Source organism: Gavialis gangeticus, unplaced genomic scaffold, assembly GCF_001723915.1.
Source record: "Gavialis gangeticus isolate Ggan-Ray unplaced genomic scaffold, GavGan_comp1, whole genome shotgun sequence".
In the NCBI taxonomy this organism is placed as follows: Eukaryota; Metazoa; Chordata; order Crocodylia; family Gavialidae; genus Gavialis; species Gavialis gangeticus.
Genome location: NW_017728997.1, coordinates 23,191,406 through 23,211,369, shown reverse-complemented (window position 1 = coordinate 23,211,369; position 19,964 = coordinate 23,191,406). Strand labels below are relative to the sequence as shown.

Below are 19,964 nucleotides of genomic sequence, written 5' to 3'. Positions count from 1 at the left end.
GTGGTAGTATTAGGCTACTGCACAGTTAGCATCACTAAAAATCCATGCACCGGCACTACTGCGCAGTAACACTAGTTACTGTGCCCTGATTTAGTACTTGGTTATGCAAGTACTAAACTTAATGTGCAGTAACTATGGCGCATTAATGAACATGTAGATGCACCCACTAACTGCTGCCTTCAGACCCCAGCTAAGAACTCTGCATGGGCGTTTCCAAACAACCACCAACTCCTTGTTGGTTTGCAGAGGTAAGACAAGGACGGGCTTACATAGCACTTGCCTTTTCCTCCTCTCATGTTATTCCCTCCACCCAGAAGCATTTTTGAGAGCGACACTACATGAACATGATTCACATGGTTGTCAGCTGATTAAGCTAGTAAGGTCCCAGGAAAAATGAACTTCTATCATGAAGAGGAAAAAAACAGCCTTAGTATTCATTTAATCTATAACTACCAGCAGCCACCAGGTGGGAGTGTAAGCTAAAACATGGCAGATGGGACTGTGATGGGAAATACAGTACAACTTCATTATAAAAAGCCCCTGTGGGATTGGGAGAAACATTTGTTAAAAGAGGGTGTTTGCTACAATAGGGTTAGTCAATTTGCTGCATCATCATAATGAAAAAAAACGGTTTTCTGCTTTTGGGAGTGTTAAAGCTGGGGATTGCTATACACAGAGGTTATTATAGTCTCATACTGCAGTTATTCAGCTGTCAGCTTGACCTTATTGCCTGCGTGGTGCTTTGAAGAGGACCCTATTCCCAGCCCAATATTGAAGCTTTATGTTAAAATGCTTATTTGCTGGCTTAGTGTCCTTCATGCCATCTCCATCCCTCTGTCAGCTGCTCTTTCTAACATTGACCATCCCAATTCCAAACACCTTTAAGAGAAAACTTACCATTGTGAACAAAAAAACTAAAGTAGCTTTTCTTCCTTCTTTTCCAAAGTTGGAAATGCAAAGACAGGCCACAGGGGCCTTCAAGGAAAGCCCCCATTTATGCCTGCCCCCCTGCAGGTGGCTGCAATAAGTGCTCCCTGCCTGTGAAAGACCAGCAGAACCAGGAAGGACTATGCACAGTGCAACGGACTTAAAGATTCATGGTCCCAAAACAAGCCAAGTGCACAAAATTAAACCGGGGGGGGGCAATTTTAAATTTCTATTTATAAATAAAAGCTATTAACCACAAGGTATCTGGAGCCAAGATAGGCCAAGCCTGTCTTCTCAGAGATCGTGATCTGAGGCACGTTCTCTGGCCTCTGTGACAGATGGAGGGCTAGAAACTCCTTCTCAGCACCCCTAACACTGCAAGGAACTGGAGTCGTCAACCGGCAGAGCTCGATAGCTGACAGCTTTCAGAGATGGAGTTGCTGGTGAATAAGCCTTGATGACAACCCTTTAAAGTTTGTTGAGGTGACACACAATCACCAGACGCCACCATACATCACAATTGGGCTCAAATATGAACTTATTACTCCTTAAAATAAGGCTTCTAAGCACTCCTTGCCACTGAAGAAACAAGGGAGGGAAACCAGCAAGACAAAACAAAGTGCTGCGTGAGTGTCCTAATCTGCGTTTGATGACATACAGGTTTGTCTCTACAGTGGCCATGGTGTATTAAAGACCAATTTACTGAGGATTATCAGACTTTGAACACTGATATTGTGACAGTGCCCACCGGTCACAGCCAGGCTGAGCCCACGATGCTGGATGCTACGGTGGCACATATTTTAACTGACTGCTTTAGTGTGAACATTTACATTTCATAGAGCACCTCTTCTTTCTGAAGGACATCACAGTGCTTTAAACATGGTGACTGAGTGCGTGTGCAGACAGATGGAAGTCAGTGGGCGTTCTGTCACTACAGGACCCATACGTGTATATGGAGAGAGTCACTCATACCACCCGTCATCAAAAAGCAGTCATCTCAGGGGCAGAATAGAACAGCCCTTTGGTCCTACTCAGCAACTGCACCCAAGAGAGTGGGAAACGCAGCAAGAACACCATCTCCAACTAAAACTGCAGAGGGAATTTAGGAGGTGATCACTCTCAGTGAAATTTGGCTAGACATCCAGAGCTATTATCCTTACAACGTAGCTGCATTATAGTTTTCTTGATTCCACAGCACGCGCTGGTCGTTGGCTGTGTTATTCAAACGAAGAGATTCAGGAATTGGTTTGTGTGAAAAATGCTATGCAAAATAAAGTGAGTAACAAGCTCCTTTGTGACTTTAGGCACTCACATACTAGGGATAAAGCATGCTAAAAGATATACACACATAAAGGGAGAGATTTTAAGTGACAGGCTCGGCATTAGGCCCCATTCCAATATACTGCCCGTACAATGATTCCCTTAACGACCAAACATTAACCATATCTCACCAGTAGGTGAGCAGACAACCACTCATAGGTTTGAAAACAGATGAGGAGAGGAATTTGTTTTCGAGTGACATACCCCCCATGCACAGAACAGTGAGGAGAAAAAGAGGGACAAAACACAGTGGAGTTTCAGATGTGGGGGCAGTAGCTCTCCTACGGTGATTTTGGCAGGCCTGGGAGCACAACTATGCATATTCAAGTGCATTTTTCATATTCATATGTCATATGCATATTCAGGACCCTCTAGGTCAGAGCCGCAGGGAGTCAGAAACATTTGCTCCAGGCTCACCCATGAAGCGTTCATCCCAGAGGCCCAAGTCTCATTCTGATCTCACATTCATTGATTTTTATACTAGTCTAAATGCAGCAATTTCAATGGAGTTGCTCCTAATTTACTCCACTGCGAGTGAAATCAGACTCTCTGCCATAGGAAGAGATCTGGCAAAGACAGAAGAGGAACTGGGAGGCTCAGTCTCTGGATATTACTAGTACCAGTGAAGGTGTCTCAGCTGCTTTGCATGTTGATCTCACAAGCTTGACCACAGCTGAAGGCCACAGCTAGACTTTCCCTCATTCTTGCCCCCAGAAAATGGGATAAGAATTAAAAAAGAGAATCTGAGATTTAGATCGTGCCAGTGAAATGTCCTCTGTCCCTCAGGCTGCCATGACTAGAGCCTTGTAGTGGCTGGTCAGAACCGTTTTCAGGTCCCTCCTCACACTGACATCCCAGCAGATGCTTTTCGATACAGCATTGAATTATCTGCAGTCGGCCCAACAAACCAGGCTAAAGTGCTCAAACTTTGCAGGATTAACAAGGAGCCTATGGAAATGGGAAAGGGGTTAGGGCTGGGAGGTAAAGAAGAGAGAGAAAGAGATCACAGGGGGGCATCTGGCTAGAATTGGGCTCCAGCACTAGAGGACATATATGTAGAATGCAAACTCTGCCTGGAACATCAGCTAAATCTTAGCTTTCCCGAGTCCTAAAATGAGATGCACATTCTCCTGCCACAGTGCCTGCTGGGTCAGATTCTGTCAGCCCCACCAATACAAATCCAGGTGCCAGAGAGGTCTGGCCTGCTCTTTCCTGCTGGATTATACTTCCCAGAAGCAGGCACTTGGAGGCAATCTTAACCTGGTTGTTTTGCTTCCCAAACCCGGCCACTCTCAGCCACTACCAGAGAGCTACAGGAAGTGCATTTAAAAAAGATGAAAGCAGTGGCGCTACTGATAGCAACACACATATACACACAAACCCCACCCGCCCCCCTCCTCTGACAGCAACCCTCCTCATGCCAGGACTTGGATGTGGTCTCAGGACCCCAAGAAGATGCGCCCATACAATTGACCTGTCCCAGCCTGATAAAAAGTTCCTGAGAAGCCAGTCTGACCACATGGCCCTGAAGTCAAGCCAGGATACAGATCTTTGTTGGATGTTTCTCTTCTTTAAAGGTGCGTGTCTTCCTCAAACACATCTGTGTCCTCGCTTGCCTGCTTGCCGATCAGGACGTCCCAGCTGTCGGGGCCATTGATGGCACTCCCGCCATTCAAACTTGGCTTTTTCTCCTGCATCTCTGACTGGCTGTCGCTGGCTACATCTAATGTGGGGTTGTCATGGCAGCCATTCTCAACAAAGCGCAGCTCCTCGCCATGTGACTGGAAGGGAAGGAAGAGAAGGCCCAATGGGACACAAATTGAAAGAAAAATATGCTTTTCAAAAATGCAGAAGAATCATAGAATCATAGAAAATGAGGGTTGGAAGGGACCCCAGGAGGTCACATCTAGTCCAACCTCTTGCTCAAAGCAGGAACATCCCCAACTAGATCAGCCCAGCCAAGGTTTTGTCTATCTGGGTCTTAAAAACCTCCAAGGATGGAAATTCCACAATCTCTCCAGGTAACCCACTCCTGTGCTTTATTAGGTTAGAATCCAAATCCCATTCCTGTTCTAGCTGATGAGAATTTTTGCCTGTTTACTGGGAAAGGATTGATTAAAGTTTGTTCCCAGCTTTGTGGGGAAAGACTACTAGCCCCTGGCTCTTGGGCTGGTACATGGACCTATACTGAAACCAGAAGACAACACTTAACCTATATGAAATGCAGGCAACTGAAGCCATAACTTGAATAGAAAGCAACAGCTTGTGGTGGAGAGTATCCCTCCCAGGATGCTATGCCTCCCACTTTGGCTGCTTGGATCCCAACAGAGCATGGGGAATCTTGGCATCTTCATGTTGGGCTTGGCAGGTAGCCAAAGTGGCCATATTCAAAATGGCAGCAGCCACACTGAAGACCTCCAAGAGATGCATCTAGCCCACCACCACTGATAACGGGGTATGTCCAATAATGAAGCCCTGTTAGGCTCCAACCTCTTTCTTTGGGCACGTCCACTGGCTCATAGGTGATCTCACTTCCATGCTTCTACCAAACCCCTATGGTGGACTAGGAAAAGGCACGACTTGTCCACTTCCTCCACCCAATACCCTCCATCTCAAAAGAAAATGTGTCTTTAACCCTTTCCTCATGTGCTCACCATGTTCTTCATCTTGGGCAGGCGCCTCTGCCAGCAGTTGTAGATGAGCCCAAGGATGATGATGATCGCGCAGATGGAGCCAATGATGACCAGCACCACAAACAATTTCCCATAGTCACTGCGGGGCTGGCTGGGGCGTGACTGGCAGCTTGTGGTGGTCGTGTAGTTCTGGATCCCAATCTGAGAGTAACCAAGAAGAAAGGCATGATAGACTGCTTGAGGGTAAAGGAAGTCCTAGTCACTGCTCATTGTACAGGCTCTTCCAACACAAGCTCACAGCCACTAACAGGCACGAAAGCTATACCAGGGAAGTGGGACTGAACCTGATAACAAGTGTGTCACACAGTTGGGAGGCAGAAAGCACGACTCAATCTAATAGGTTCTATAGATCTTTGGCAAAATCCTGACCTCTTTCTGCTATGGACTGAGAGTGGGTAGAGGTCCTCTTGGATTGCCAGCAAACAAGGAGTCACCTCGCTGCTCAGGGCTCATGCAGGTATGTGAGGTGGGGTAGCAAGTCAATGGTTTGGAGCCCAGGACATGCTCTAGAAATGGCTACCTGATGGGTAGAGAAAGGCCTGAGGGAAGTCAGGCAGGCAGCACAGCAACAAAGCATAGGAGTTAGGAACTGTATGTTTAAGTAATAATGTGCAGCCTCTTTTACTCTAGCCTAGAGTCACAAAGGGACAGGAGCAAAGACTGGGGTACAAGTGTTTCCTGAAGAAACCCTGGTATCCTGTTCCTACCTGATCTGACCTACTTTTGCCAGCTTACATTTGGGCTCTGGATATTCCAGAGGCCAACACGACACACAGAGCATTCATAAGAAATGATCCATGGTACAAAGCTCTAATTCAATCCATAACTTGACTAGCTGGCAAGTAAGTCCCCACTTTTTACAGGGAGAACCCAGGGATAGAAAGGGCAACAGTTCTGGCCATAGTTACCCGGTGAGTCAGGGTCAGTGAAGCTAAGAATGGAGGGTTTTCCAGTCCCCTGTCTTCTCCCCTGGACTATGAGAAGGACTGCCAAAATTTAAACAAAACCCTTGCTTGCTAGAAACTGGACATCAGCAAACACCACTGAACATTGCTGACTGCTCACAGTGACTGGACAGATTTCAGAAAGGCTATGTATCAACTGAGTAGTAAGTATGAAGCGTGTAAGAGAATATCCTCCCTCTTCCTTCAAAGCTTATGATAGCACAAGGTCAATGTGATGAACAGTCTCTTTCATTATTGATAGGGCTGGAGCGTGAAATCCAAGTGGTGTGGCCGCTGGGGTAGAATAGGCCTCATTGTGAGATCCTTGCAGGTAGCTTTAGCTTTCTATAACTAACAATGGTCAAACTGTGAGCCAACATGAATGCTTCTCTTGGGTTTTCCATGGAAAGGGCGGTTCAGGTTGCTGGCACTTCAGCTGCACGATTTCAGCAATGCCCCTAGACAGGCTCTTAGCACTTTCACTGGTGTAAGCCAATCAATACCTCACTGAACGCTTAATTTGCTTTGTCTGGCTACACCAATTTGTTAGGTCAGAGGCATGCATCTGCCAGCACACTCTGGGCCCAATCCGGTGGTCACTTACACTGGCATAAAATAGACGTAACTCCACTAAAGCCACCAGAGTTACACCCACTTAAGGGAGAACAGAATTGGGCCCCTTCTGCCTTCCAGTCCAATGGGGCAAGGGAATGGTCTATCCTGTGCTCTTCTCTTCCCTGCTTCAACCTTCATCCAAACTACCTAGGGTCTCTGGGGAATGAGAGTTTGACGAGTACGCGAGGTTGGCAACGGCATTCTAATACTGCCATCGAGTCAGCAGAACAGTGCCTACCAGCCCAGGGAATCTGACAACAGGAAAAAAAGAAAAACCACACATATGCTGACAGCTGCACACACACACATGCACGCATGTATGCATGTGCACGTACGCGCACACACACACATTTTCCCTATATAATGAAAGCAATCAGAATCTAGCTCTGAAGGACATCCCACCCAATGCAGTCACCTCACCCAAGCTGTTCAGCAGAGGCTGTGACAACTGGCAACAGGACAAGGAGAGCCCTAGGCTGGAGGCGCACTGAGTTAGGCTGACCTTGCCAGAAAGATCCCACAGGTATAATTTACAGAGACCCACACTGGCATGCTGGGAAGGAATTCATCCCTGTGGGATCCCCAAGATGTAAAAAGCAACTTTAAATAGTGCTTCCAAAAGGAGTGGATGACCCCTAAATCAGCCACTCTTAATGGGAACTGGCATTTGATGACTCTGCTGTTCCCAGGGCAGGAGGAGGGTGTTCCACCAAATTGCCAAGTCATCAGATGGTTTGTGCTGGGTTCCTAGTTAAGAGAGAAGCATGGTCCCAGTTTTCTCAGGGTCTGTTTTAATCGCTTCTCCGGCTTTTCCAAATGTAGCCAGATGAGGTCTTACCTCAGCTAAGCTCCTCTTCACATCTCCCAGGGCTGTGAGAACATCTTTTGTAGGAATGACACCTGGTGGGAAAAGAACTGGACATGAGGGAACGAAGAGGTCAGCAGCACTGCCTGTTCTGCTCTAGCTCACTTGTTCAGACAGGGCACATGGGTGTCACATAGGAATGACAAGGTGGGATATGAGAAGGAAAGGGGTATTTTATAAGGCAAAACCTAAGAGTGAATCTAGCTGAAAATGGGGGCTAGCTAGAACCCAGGAATCATGGTGACAACTGCTGTGCTACCAGCTCTGACCACTCATTTCAGCCCAGAGCTGCAGCACTCCCAGCTGTCCCAGAGTCCTTACAGAGCTTTGCTGACACAGTGCTGTCCTGACCTGCAGCATCCTTAAGCACATGTGTTGTGCTGTGTAGAATCCTCTTGCAAAACAGCCTGCCAGGCATGATGCATACTGCAATGCCTTTTCTGTGCTAGGGAGAGACACTCACCAGCACTGAGCAGCTCCCTTCTCTTTATTTCCTCATGTGGATGCTCTCAAGTCAGGAGAAAGCATGGCTGGGCAGGTAGAAGTCAAGGGGCCCTGTTCCCCGACCATAACTAGCCCAGAAGCAAAGAAGGACCCTAAGGAGAACTGCATTTTTCAGAGTATAACACACTCCAGCCCTGGAAGTTTCCTGACTAGGCACTGAACTCTAGCTCAAGAGCTGCCCAGCCTGGCTGAGCTGCAGAGCTCAGCTTCTCATCTCCAAAAGGCTCCCTCCAACAGAGAAAAAGTTTGCATTATGATTTTATGTGCTTACCAAACCCTGTTCATTCATAGAGGGCATGATCCAAGGTGTTAGGAGACATGCGCTGATTTAAACCACCAACACTGAAAATACTATTCATCACCACTCCCCAGGGATGGGGGTGTACTTTGTAATGTTTGTGGGGTACAGTGCAAGTCAGGAATAGCAAGAAAGTAGGGCCTTTATGCCCCAAACAAGCAGCTCCCAGTGGATCAGAGCACACACTGAGCAAGCCAACCCAGTCTGGTGTTCAGTGTGTGCACCATGGCTCCGGTGACTCCAGCAGCAGGGGATACAGCACTAAGCAGACAGCAGAAGGAGGGAAAAAGCAGGAGGGGGATGCCTGTCAAGTGTGTAGAAGTCTATCAAGGGAGTGTGTAAAGCAGAAGGCATGGAGGAGGGAAGGGAGGAAAGAAGAGGAGAGCAGGGCTAGAGAGAGAGAGAAACTGTGAAGGGCAGGAGGAGAAGCTGGGATTTCCCGTGACTGTCAAACCAGCTGCAAGGAAGCCCAGAGGAGTGGCATGGGGTGAGAAGGAGGCATACACAAACACACTAGGGATAGCTAATGTGGAGACCACTGTACTGTACCCTAGGAGGGACTGTTGTGCCATTGGAAGTGGGAGAAAGATTGAGACCAAACAGAGCAGGGAAAGCTCCCTTCCAGCATTACTAAGGTTCTCCGTTGAAAAACATGCTCTCCCCCCAACCTCCCCCAACTCTTCTTACTCAGCACTTACCCTGCTCCCCTGCCAAGGTCATTAGCAGGTGCTTGTCATTCTCATTGGGTTTGCTCAAAGAGATCAGCCATTGGCCCTGCAGTCCATCTGTCTGCCTGGAGAAGGCATCTTCAACCAGAGCCAGCAGCTGTGGGCCCCTCTCCAGCCGGAACTCCTCCTGCAGAGACAGACACGAGAGCTGCTTCTCCCAGAAAAAGAGGAGCCAAGGGTACTGGACATACTAGATCCATAGAAGCAAATGCAGGATAGAGCAGACGGTCTAGGAGTGAGTGAGCAGGGCAGCAGCCCTGGATGCTGACTTAGGGGGACACTAAGCTGGTAGCTACCACCCTTGCCAGCCCAGCCACTACCTGGAGCACAAACCTTCCCAGATACATCTCTGGGGACTGAATGGGACCTTTGATGGGATGATTTGGGGCAACTACTGGGGAAAGGACCCTAGGGGCTCACATGCTGATTTAACTCTGTCAATGCAGTGAATCTGACACTCCCCAAAGCACGTACCTTGTGCTCTGTGTGTGTGTGTGTGTGGCAGGGGGTCCAACATGACTTTTACAGCCTCAGCCCCACAGAGGCCCCTTTATGGCCTCATCCACCCAATCCTCACGCTGTGTTTTCCTTTGCAGCACCCTTCACCTGCAGCTGGGAAGCACCCCCTCCCTGCCGTGGGGTTGGGACCCTGGAATTACTTCCCTGGGCACAACTGTTTTCTCAGCTTGCAGTAAAAAAATAACTTCAGGACCAGCAGGAAGGTGCTTAAATTGAAGGAAAGACTTTGCCTCTCCCAGCGCCCAGGGCTGGTTGGGGACCCGGCTTAGCCTCCTTTGGAGGCTCCTTTTCCACTTTCCCACTCTTGTGTTTCTATTCCTGTCTGTGGTTGCCATGCCAACCCAAAGGCCACATGGATGATTAATAAATGCTAGCACTCCTGGTTGCCATGGCAATCCCAAGCGCTCAGGGCAGGCATAGGTCTGAGCAGTGAATGGTCTAATTGGAAAAGACACAAATGACTCGGGCCTGAATCACAAAGGTCTGTCAGTGCCTTGTCGCATCAGGTTATGGATTCTGGCTGAGGGAACGCATGCAGCAAGGCAGGCAGTCGGGAGAGGCACGGGAAGAAGGTCCTTGTGGAGGCAGCTCCTCTGCTTTCTTTCTGGGGTCTCCCACCCACAGTCTGGACCAGGCCGGCAACATACTATGGCCAAGCAGCCAGTTCTCTGCATTGCAATGTAATGGACCAAACATAGCTCTTGTTACACAGCTCAGCAGGGATTTAAGAAGCTGAGGCTGAAAGGCAGGCATCATAATGAGCCTGTGGAAAGACGCTGGGCTGCAGCTCTGCAGAAGAGGACCTGGGAGTTACCATGGACAATAAGCTCAATATGAGCCAGCAGTGTCCCTTGTTGCCAAGAAGGCTAACAGCATCCTGGGCTGCATTGGTAGGGGTATTGCCAGCAGGTCAAGAGAAGCGATTATTCCCCTCTATTCAGTACCGACAAGGCCACATCTGGAGTGCTGTGTCCAGTTTTGAGCCCCCACTACTGAAAGGATGTGGACAAATTGGAGAGAATCCAGTGGAGGGTAACAAAAATGGTGAGGGTCCTGAGGGACATGACTTATGAGGAAAGACTAGGGGAATTGGGCTTATTTAGTCTAGAGAAGGGGAGACCGAGAGGGGACTTAATAGCAGCCTTCAACTACCTGAAGGGGGGCAGGGTTCAAAAGAGGATAGAGCTGGACTGTTCTCAGTGGTGGCAGATGACAGAACAAGGAGCAATGGACTCAAGTTGCAGCAAGGGAAGTTTAGGTTAGATATTAGGAAGAATTTTCTCACTAGGAGGGTAGTAAAACAGTGGAACAGGTTACCCAGAGAGGCTGTGAAAGCTCCATCTTTGGAGGTTTTCAAAACCCAGCTAGACAAAGTTTGGCTGGGATGATCTAGTTATGGATGGTCTTGTTCTGAGCAGGGGGTTGGATTAGATGCAACCTCCCGAGGTCCCTTTCAACCCTGACTTTCTATGATTCTAAGAAAGATGGAGGTGGAATAGTTCTATTAATGGAGGCAGCTTAAATATATGGCATTGGTGCCCTTCCTCCTTGGCTGGAAAGACTGTGGCCACAACACTGCTGTAACATGGGGCAAGGACAGGTCTCGGTGCTGGAGTGGACTCAGGTTCAAAGACTGGTGAATGAAGGCAGAGCAACGATTGAGCATGTTCTCTGGTAGGGCCAAATCCTGCAGACTTTACTCGGACAGATGTCCCATAGGAGCCAATGAGAATTTTGCCAAAAGCGAGGCTGTTGTGTTGGCTCAGTTTACAGCCCAGCAGGAAATTAAAATAGACTGCCTACTTAGGCTTATCATATAGAGCTTGGTCAATGTGGGTGCTAGAGGCAAAGAGTCCACAGCCCAAGCCTTCAAGATGCTGAGGTCCTTCATTTCCCACTGACCTCTGAGGAACTTTGGGCCACTCATCACCTCACAAGATCCAGACTTTAAAATGATTAGAGATATTTGCAAGTGTTTTATCCCCAGTAAATTATTTTAAATAATCTCCCTCCCACTCCCATTCCCAACACTTAAAATATAAGCATTCCCTTGCGGCACTGGAAAGCTAAACAGCATAACCCTAGAGTATGGAAGTCAGAAAGCAAAACTGAAAGAGTTGGGGGAAGGCAGCCTGTCTAATTCCACTGTCTAGATTGCCTGCATTTCAACAGACAGCAGGCAAACTGCTTCAACTGCAGCGTGGAGGTAGGATGGGGGAGAAGGGTCTGATTTCAGTTTCAATCATATTAAGCGATAACAGAACGCAGGGGAGGGAAGCCATGCTTGTGTTAAATATTTATGTTGACATGTGTCTCCTTGAATAAGAAAGGGAACAGCGTAAATCACTTGTTGGGAAATATTTGCTTTGAAACATGAAATCAAGTAGAAAAACAGTTTGAGTCTTGTCTTCCCCAGGGCAGCTTCTGTGTTTGGGAGGGGAGTAGCCAAGGACTTGACAGCAAGGCACAGCTTCAATGAAGGGGGCTTGCAGTTTTTGATTTTCACTTCTCAGCTCCATTCCAGTAGTTAAAATAAAGCGTTTGCAAAAATCCAAGGGAGGAGAGTTACCATATACTGTTCAATTAACAAGCATCTGTGTTTTGCACTGATACCTGAGGAAATCTGATGGTGGCCATGGTGGATGGGAAATCATCACACATCAAACTGTAAATGTGTGTTCCAAAAAAGGCACTTAAAATGCTATGATAGAAGCACAGATCTCTGTTAGCTAAGTCAGGAGGCTTAAAAGAAATGAGAGGCCCTCTATCCCTTTAGGAAATCAACACCAGTCACTCGATATAGTTATTGTTTCCAACGAGCCCCTGAGGGCTCTGATTCTCTTTCTAAGAAGACACCAATATACATAGGCCAGTGCTCAAGAGCAACCCTGTGACAACAAAAGCAAGCTTCTTAGTCTAGCATGGGGACCCTAAAATTGCAAAACAGAAAGAGCAAGCCATTTAAACTTCCAAAACAATAAGATATTAAAAAATATTTAGAAAATGATGACACCTGGAGACTTGGTCCTGCTTACAGTAAGCTGCTAAAGGCATGAATAAAACGTCCATAAGAGCTCTGTAAAGTCACTGGGATCTATTAATAGGGATATACACGGAGTGTTGGGCTCATCAATTAACTGCAACTTTATGGGACTGATGCGCAAGTATTGGATTAGCAGACCGTGTCTGGTTAACTGCAGAACCTGATAACAAATACGATAACTGAGTGGGAAGGAAAGGCACTTAAGGAAGATTTAAGGGGCAGCTGGTTGGCACTTTGAACCATTCACTCTGGAAACAGGTCTTTATTTCTCTGAACTCTCAGAAAGATGTGGGCGTAGATAATCATACCTCAAAGCAGGAGGAGAGGAAAACAAAACAGGCCTTGAAATCAAACTCTTATCCTGCTATAATCCCATGTTAGCAGGGAAAGGACAGTTTGGACATGCTGTTCTCTCGATCAGGTTGGAAATAAAGGTCTCTTCTCCTCGCCAGTGGCCATCCAGGTAAAAATTCCAAGCCTGGTGTTACCTGTCCACAGGTGAAACTGATTCCGATCTCCCAGGCTGGACTGGAGTTATTGTGAAACTAAGAATAGTTGCAATGTTTGCCTTCACAGTTACTGTGCTGTCAGCAAAAACACAGGGCCTGGCACAGCTTGGGATGCTGAAAGTATAGAATATGAGCACGAGTGAAGTATAACTACCAATTTGAGCACTGGTCTGGTAGCCAGGAACTTTTTGGTCTCCATCCAGTGATGACACAGCCTCATTCTAAGCTATGGGCAAAACACATTCTCTACCAATAACTTCCCCCCTCTGTAAAATAGGAATAATTTTAGCCTGCCTCTCATGGGGGATGTGAGGATAAGTATTTGTAAAATGTTTTGAAGATGAAAAAGTTCTGACACCAAGCTTTATCTTTCCAGCTGGATGGTCCTATAGCTAAAAGCACAAGTGTAGGAGTCCAGGGATCTAAGTCCTAGTCCTAGTTTTGCCACTGACTGGCTGTCAGACCATCGGCCTGCCAGTTCTCCTGCCTGACCTTCAGTTTCTTCAGCTGTAAAGCCCAGCCGACATTTATTAACATCAGGAAGCTGAGGAGAGGCTTGACACAAAGAAAGAATGAACGGGATGTTCATTTTCATAAATGTTACACCAACTAGCACTGCAGTGAACATCCACAAATCATGACAACTGCAGTGTGGCAGTGCTGGAGTGATGCTGTAGCCATGAATTCCATGTTCTAGGATATATGAGGGAATATGTGAGAGACAAGGATTTTTGTAGGTGACGTCTTGTACTGGACCAACTGCATGACGGGGATAGATTTAGGTAAGCCTGACTCAGCCCTGAAGAAGAATGCGCTGTATTTGAAAGCTTGTCTAAATCCATCCCAACCATGCAGATGATCCAAAAGATAATCACATGTGAAATCCTTGATTCTCATGAAACAAATGAAAGTTAGCCAAAAGCCGGATATCTAATTTCCCCAATGGTTATGCACAAACCATTTTAAAAGGACGGTATTGCTCTTCTGTTCAGCCAGTAATAAGAGAAACTAACTAAAAAGGCCTTTATAAATACTATGAACTGGATAAAATGCATTTATTCATTTCTGCAATACCTAGTGTTTATTGCCTGGGGTCTATCTACTGGGAAATGGAATTAAAAATGATTTTGACTGTGTCTCTTGAATTTCTGAGAAGTACTTTGAGACACTTCTATGTAAATTGTGATAGGTCTTTCCTAGGTACAATTACCTGAAAAGGGTGGTCTCAAAATTGAAACCCCTGTGCTCCTTACATCAGTTTCAGGCTGAGGTACAAGGACAAGAGAAGCATTTCTGGTTTTGTGCCTTGTCGGTATATGTGAGGGTTTGAAGTGGCAATGCTGGGCACTCTTTGGGTAAATGCCTACCTGTGTACACATGAGATTGGTCCAGAGGCCTTTACAGTCTTCTTTGCCTACGAAACACTTGTAAAGGGCACCCAGAAAAAATTAGCAAGCATCCTTTTAGAAGCTCATTTGAAGATCTGTGACAAATACTTTCTGGGTTGAAAAATTCAGTTTCTACGTCCTACCTCTACTATCTTACCTGTTAAACACCAGAAAGGGATGAGAGATGCACACCATATACAAAAACTGCAGTTTCACAACCACAGCCATCACTGCACTATCTATTTGTGCCAGCCCTGGAAAACATCCTACCCCTCCTGGAATCCGTCACTCTAACAGACCTTTTGCTGGCCTCTGCAATAGTGACAGCTCAGCATTAGTATCTGACACTGTAAGTCCCCTTTCCTTTCATTCTAGTCTGGTTGCTTGTGTCTGACTTACACAGTCGATGTTATCTGACATGTTCAGGATGATGTAGTTTTTCCCTGCCAGGTTACTCCAGTCCTTGCAGATCACCTAGAAAGACAAAGCACATATACAGCTGGGTCTGGAAAGAGAATGCATCTCCCTGCTGCAAGCACAAAAGCAGATTAAGGGGAGGGAGAGAGGGGCTGTGCTCTATGCCAGGCAGGTGTCTGAATCCTTGGAGAAACATATATGTGTTCCCGTATCCTGTTTCTGGAGGGGATTCACTGCCTCTCACCAGACTGGAATAGACACACACAGAAAAGGCATTTCCTTTTTATCTGAGTGGTAGTAGACTGCAGTACTCTGTGAATCCACAGAGCAGGGACAGGGCACTGCCATGTCAATGTGCCCCAGTCCTGCCAGACTGGAGCTCTCTCATGAAGCAGTCGCTCCTCTGTGGCTTTACTGAGGCTGACAACAGGCACAGGGTAGAGCAATTAGAGCTAATTGCAAGTGATGGGAGATGGACACCTATCTCCTTTATTATCCTGTGAACGGAGCTAAACACTAACATGACTTAACCACTTATCCCTTTTTTGGTAACTAGACTCATTCTGTGGGTGGCCTGCACATTATCACACTAGAAACCCTACCCAGCAGCCTCACGGTCTTTACGTAGCTGCTCAAATCCAGGTCTTCCACAGCTCATGCTAGAGCTCTAACCACCGGACCATCCTCCCTCAGCCATAGGCATGTCTATGTACAGCCCCCGGCCCCTCCCACCCCCCTAACAGCCCTTCTGAGAAGCCTCCGCAGAAATCTGCACGCTCAGCCCTTTCACAAGCCTTGCACCTGGCCAGGCAAATGGAGGCGGCAAAGATTAACTCCTTCCTCCCCATCCACTTCAGAGGTGCTTGGACCACTCGCATGCCCAGCAAAACAGCCTGAAAGGTAAAAATGGGCTCACAAGGAGCTTTTGTTGCCCAAAGGCCAGGATAAGCATAGGCAGTCCTCAGAAATAGAAAAACTCTGTGCAAGGGTTTCTTGGTGACCCCTCAGCATCTGAGGTCTGGTCTACATTATGTAGTCTTGCCAAATGAACACTCAAAGCTGCTCCTTTTGCCAGCATGGTAACCACACTTCATGGAGAGAAAGGCAGCTGCTGCTGCCACACATAACCAACATGGCAGCTGGCACATGTGGACATGCATGTCCCTTCTGCCACAGTCTCTTCAGAAGCTGGTGATTTCTGAGGGTGCACTTCATGCCCTGCCAGCACAGCTGCTTAGTAGAGTCGAGAGGTGTGAACAAGCTACGGTCTACCAACAGGCTACTGCTGGCAGGTCAGCCTAGTACGCACAAGGCCTGAGAGGGTTCTGGCACTCAGAGGTGTAGTGTAACACCACCTGCAAGAGCACTGGGTTTACAGGGACTATGTATGTGTAGATGCAAACAAATTCAGCTGCCAAAGCTTGAGTTCTGCCAGCACAACACTGCAGTGCATTACAGCGAGGAGGCATCCCCCCGGATATGGCACAAAGGAAGGAAAATGTCCCTTGCAACATTTTTGGAGGGTTGCTTGAGGAAGGGGTGGGGAAGGAGAAATCCCCAGCAACTATTTCCATCAGCTGCATTTTGGGACAGCTGAAAGCAAGGACCGGCAAGGATGATAGGTTAGTAACTAGGCACCTGCATGTGGAGCCCTCCCTCCACCCCACAGCATGGTACCTGAGGGGAATTCCAGGGCATCTCTGTTGGCATCACAGCTGCAGGACTGTCCTCAGTCTGTAGTGCAAAGCTGTCCTCCATCACCAGTGTAGTCACCAGCTTGGTGCTGTTGGGAGCAGGGGTTGGGGCCGGGCTGTCAGCACTATCCCAGGGAGCTGAGGAGGGGCCGAGGTTCCAGGAGCCAGGACTCTCAGACACAGCCTTGGTACTTGGGGGACCACCTCCAGGAGACGCTGTTATCTCAGGAGCCTCCTCGGTTTGCTCCATTCCAGTCAGCATGGTGGGCTGGGTAAGCTCCCCCCCAGCCTCCGCTGTGGGATTTCCCAGCTCTGCTGTCGCTGTGCTCTCTGTGAGCTCCACTCCTGCGCCCATCACCCCTGTATTTCTGGAAGTCATCTCAAAAGGGTCTTCTGAGATTGCCTGGGATCCTGCAGTGGTGGTAGACAAGAGGGAGGACGCAGGCAGCAGACTTGGGCCCATGCTGCTCCCTAGGTCAAAGCCTGAAGAGGTGTGCTCAGGAGCAGAGTCCTCCTCCGCTCTTTCTACTGTTCCCTTTGTCACAACCCCCAGCCTGCTGGAGGCTGTGGAAAGTAGGAGGGACAACAAGGAGTCCTCCTGGCCAGCTACTTCTGAAGACATGACCTTTGGCCAGTCGGTCTTGCTACTCTCTGGCCCTCCCCTTGAGTGATTTATGGGAAGCAGCCCCTCCTCTTCCTCTAGGGTGCTGGAGAAAGCCACGTGTGGGTCAGGCTTGACCGAATCCGATGGCACGTGCAGGGCTGCAGTTTCCCAGCTGTTCTTCACCTGGGTCCCATTCTCTCTCAGCAGGGACTTCTGAGAGGCCACCTGAAAGCTGTAGTCTAAAACAGACACCAGAGACGCCCTGTTAGGAATCTGTCACAAGCAATTGTGGAGACCTAGAAAACTAGAGGAGAGGCCTATAGATCCTGCCTCGTGTTTCTATGCTCTTAGCAGCACAGATTGCCGGGGACTTAAAAGTTGGTCACAAAAATATATGAGAGAGAGCTAGGTCCATTCAATAGCACGAAGTCTGTTTGAGAGAGATGCACCTGAATGGCAGATAGAGGGAGGGCTACAGCATGTACTTTCTGCCCTGGGTCCACCTTATTCCCCCCAGCTCTTTCTCTACCAGGCTTCTCCAGTGAATCTACCCACCAGGGGCACAACATTGGTGCTAGCTCTGATGGCAGTGTTTTGAGGGTGTGTTGAAGGCACCAGGAACCTGGCTGAGATCCAGAGATTTATTTCATACCGGCCTTGGACAGATACCAGGCTGCAACACATATTCACCCACTACCAAACTCAGGGGAAAATGAGCAAAAATCCTGCTCTCATGAGCATCTCCACTGAAAGCCAAATGGACGTGGCTATCATGGAGGGCAAAATATGGGCTGTGAAGCCCCTCAGAGTATAGCTGTCACCTCACAAATGTTTCCTCGTTTACCAAACTTCCAGGGCACTGGGGAAAGGAGGTAACTGAAGGGAATAAAGATGAGAAACAGGGGCTATGTGACGTCCGTACATCTGCACCCCAAGACCTAGAAACCACTGCAGAGTGGCTGATCTGCAAAAGCAGGTGCGTGTGGTGTTTTGGGAAGAAACCCACAGCCTGGGAAATGTAAAAGAGAAGAGGTGCCGAACATCACAGCAGTGAAGTCAAATCAGCCCATGGCTCCTCTTCCAGCCCCCACGAGAAACTCCGAGATGTCCCAGGCAAACACAGCATCTGTAAGATCAACTCCCAATTGCTGCCAGGCATCTGACTCCAGAGCCATATTCATCCCCAGATGAATTAGTCTCTCTATCTTGCTCAGAAAGCTGCTCCTATTAGTGCTGCCATATGAATTAAGCCCTTCTCCTCACACTAAGCAACAGAAAGGGGTCTCCCACACCTAGAAATGAATATGCTGCCCCCCGACCCATGGCCTATCTCCAGGTTCTGGCTGTTATTAATGAATATAGAAGCCATCATGTGTCATCTCCAAGGCCTTGTCTCGTCGCCTGACTGCCAAAGTGGACGCTTCATCAAGCACAGCAGGAGGCAGCTGTCTGGATGCCTTATAGCCTGTGCGTCTGTGAGAGGAGCCTCCGAATGACACTCCCTGCACTCATGGCTGCTGGATCGGGTGCTTTGCTGGGGCTGGGAAGAGTGTTACCCCTGAGAGTTGCTGTCATCTGGGATACTCCATAGCAGCTACAGCTCTCAATGATGCCCCTGCAACCCGCCTATTCTTGTCCCCCCCCCCGTTTCCTCCCACAGCAAGAAGTCAGTTAACCTTTTCCCCCCTCATGTTAACAACAAAGGTGTCCTGGATAAATTCCCTAGTAGGTGGCAAGTGACTTCTTTCCGTCTCTCTCATCATTAGCTTTACATTAGAAATCAGGTACAGCTGCCTCTTTTTTCTCCCAGAGGCTTCTTTTCTATGCTCAAGGAGTGTCTGCTCCTGCAGCTTACCATAAATGTAAGCCTACGGTTTTCATAACAGCCTGTGATGTGGGCTCACTTGGGGTCTCTCCCATCTCTGCCCCACCACCCAGGGTCTTATCAAGAGCCCTACAGCTGGCCTCAGTGGACAGACTGCCTGACAGCCTGAAGGGCGCGTGGCACACCTCCATGCTGCCAGCAACTCTCTTCACCAAGATGGTGCACTGAGTCATTGAAATGGACTGATGTGCAGCTCAGCTCAAGAGCGCCAAAGCCAGGAGGAGATGAAGGCTATCTGATGAGCCCTCCTCTTTGGCAAAGCAGGGAGGGTTTGCTAGGATCCAAGATGGCTGCAAGAGCAGTGAGCAACCACACAGGCCATGAGATGCTCTTCTACACCTGCAGTCTGGCCTCAACATTTCCAAGCACTCTCCTCTGAAGCCAGTCCATCTGCAGCCATCCCTTCTTGTTTGCTGATGCACAGCAGCTGTCCCACTAGCCAGATGCTGCTTAAATGGCAGGACCTGGCAGAGATCAAAGGACTGCAAATGCAAAGGCAAGGCAGATGCCAAGTCAAGGTCACTGACAAGTGGTGCAAGTTTAATGCACTTCCCTGGACTCTCTCAGAGGCATTTGCACTTTGTGCCTTTGCTTCACTGGAAACTGCAGAAATCCTGCCTGCCCTGGTGTGCTGTGGAAGAGGAAGGTTAGCCTCTCCCTGAAAATTGAGGCATTGGCCACTGTCAGATCCTGGTCGACCAGGAGCAAGGATCTGCTGCTCAGCTGGCCTGCACAAGCCTCTATCCAGCTTCTCTGCACCCCTCCCCAGGCTTCCCCACTTGTGGCTCCCGGCCAGAGAGAGAGGTGAGGGAGGATGGGGCACAGCAGAAAAGCCGGCAGATTTCCAGGGGCAGAAAAGAAGCAAGAACCCTAAGCAGCTAAAACCCCTCTTGGCACCTCCCCCTTTCTTTGAAGGCTGGTTACTGGCATTAAAGCACTAGGGATCAATCAGTTCCCAAAGGGTTAAAGCTCCATGTAACTCTCAGCTTCACTCGTCTTTTCAGAATGGGA

General features: G+C 48.3%; 1 protein-coding gene across 1 annotated transcript in view; it reads right to left on the bottom strand.

Moving 5' to 3' along the window:
• Positions 1–2,268: 2,268 nt before the first annotated feature.
• PODXL2 (podocalyxin like 2) overlaps positions 2,269–19,964 on the bottom strand; it is a 69,778-nt gene continuing 52,082 nt past the window's right edge. The window contains exons 3-8 of the mRNA XM_019504940.1: positions 16,448–17,307; positions 14,753–14,827; positions 8,865–9,021; positions 7,338–7,399; positions 4,902–5,081; positions 2,269–4,028 (exon numbers count right to left, since the gene is read on the bottom strand). Of these exons, the coding sequence (XP_019360485.1) occupies positions 3,819–4,028; positions 4,902–5,081; positions 7,338–7,399; positions 8,865–9,021; positions 14,753–14,827; positions 16,448–17,307 (1,544 nt within the window). The 3' untranslated portion in view covers positions 2,269–3,818. The remainder of the gene's footprint in view (positions 4,029–4,901; positions 5,082–7,337; positions 7,400–8,864; positions 9,022–14,752; positions 14,828–16,447; positions 17,308–19,964) is intronic.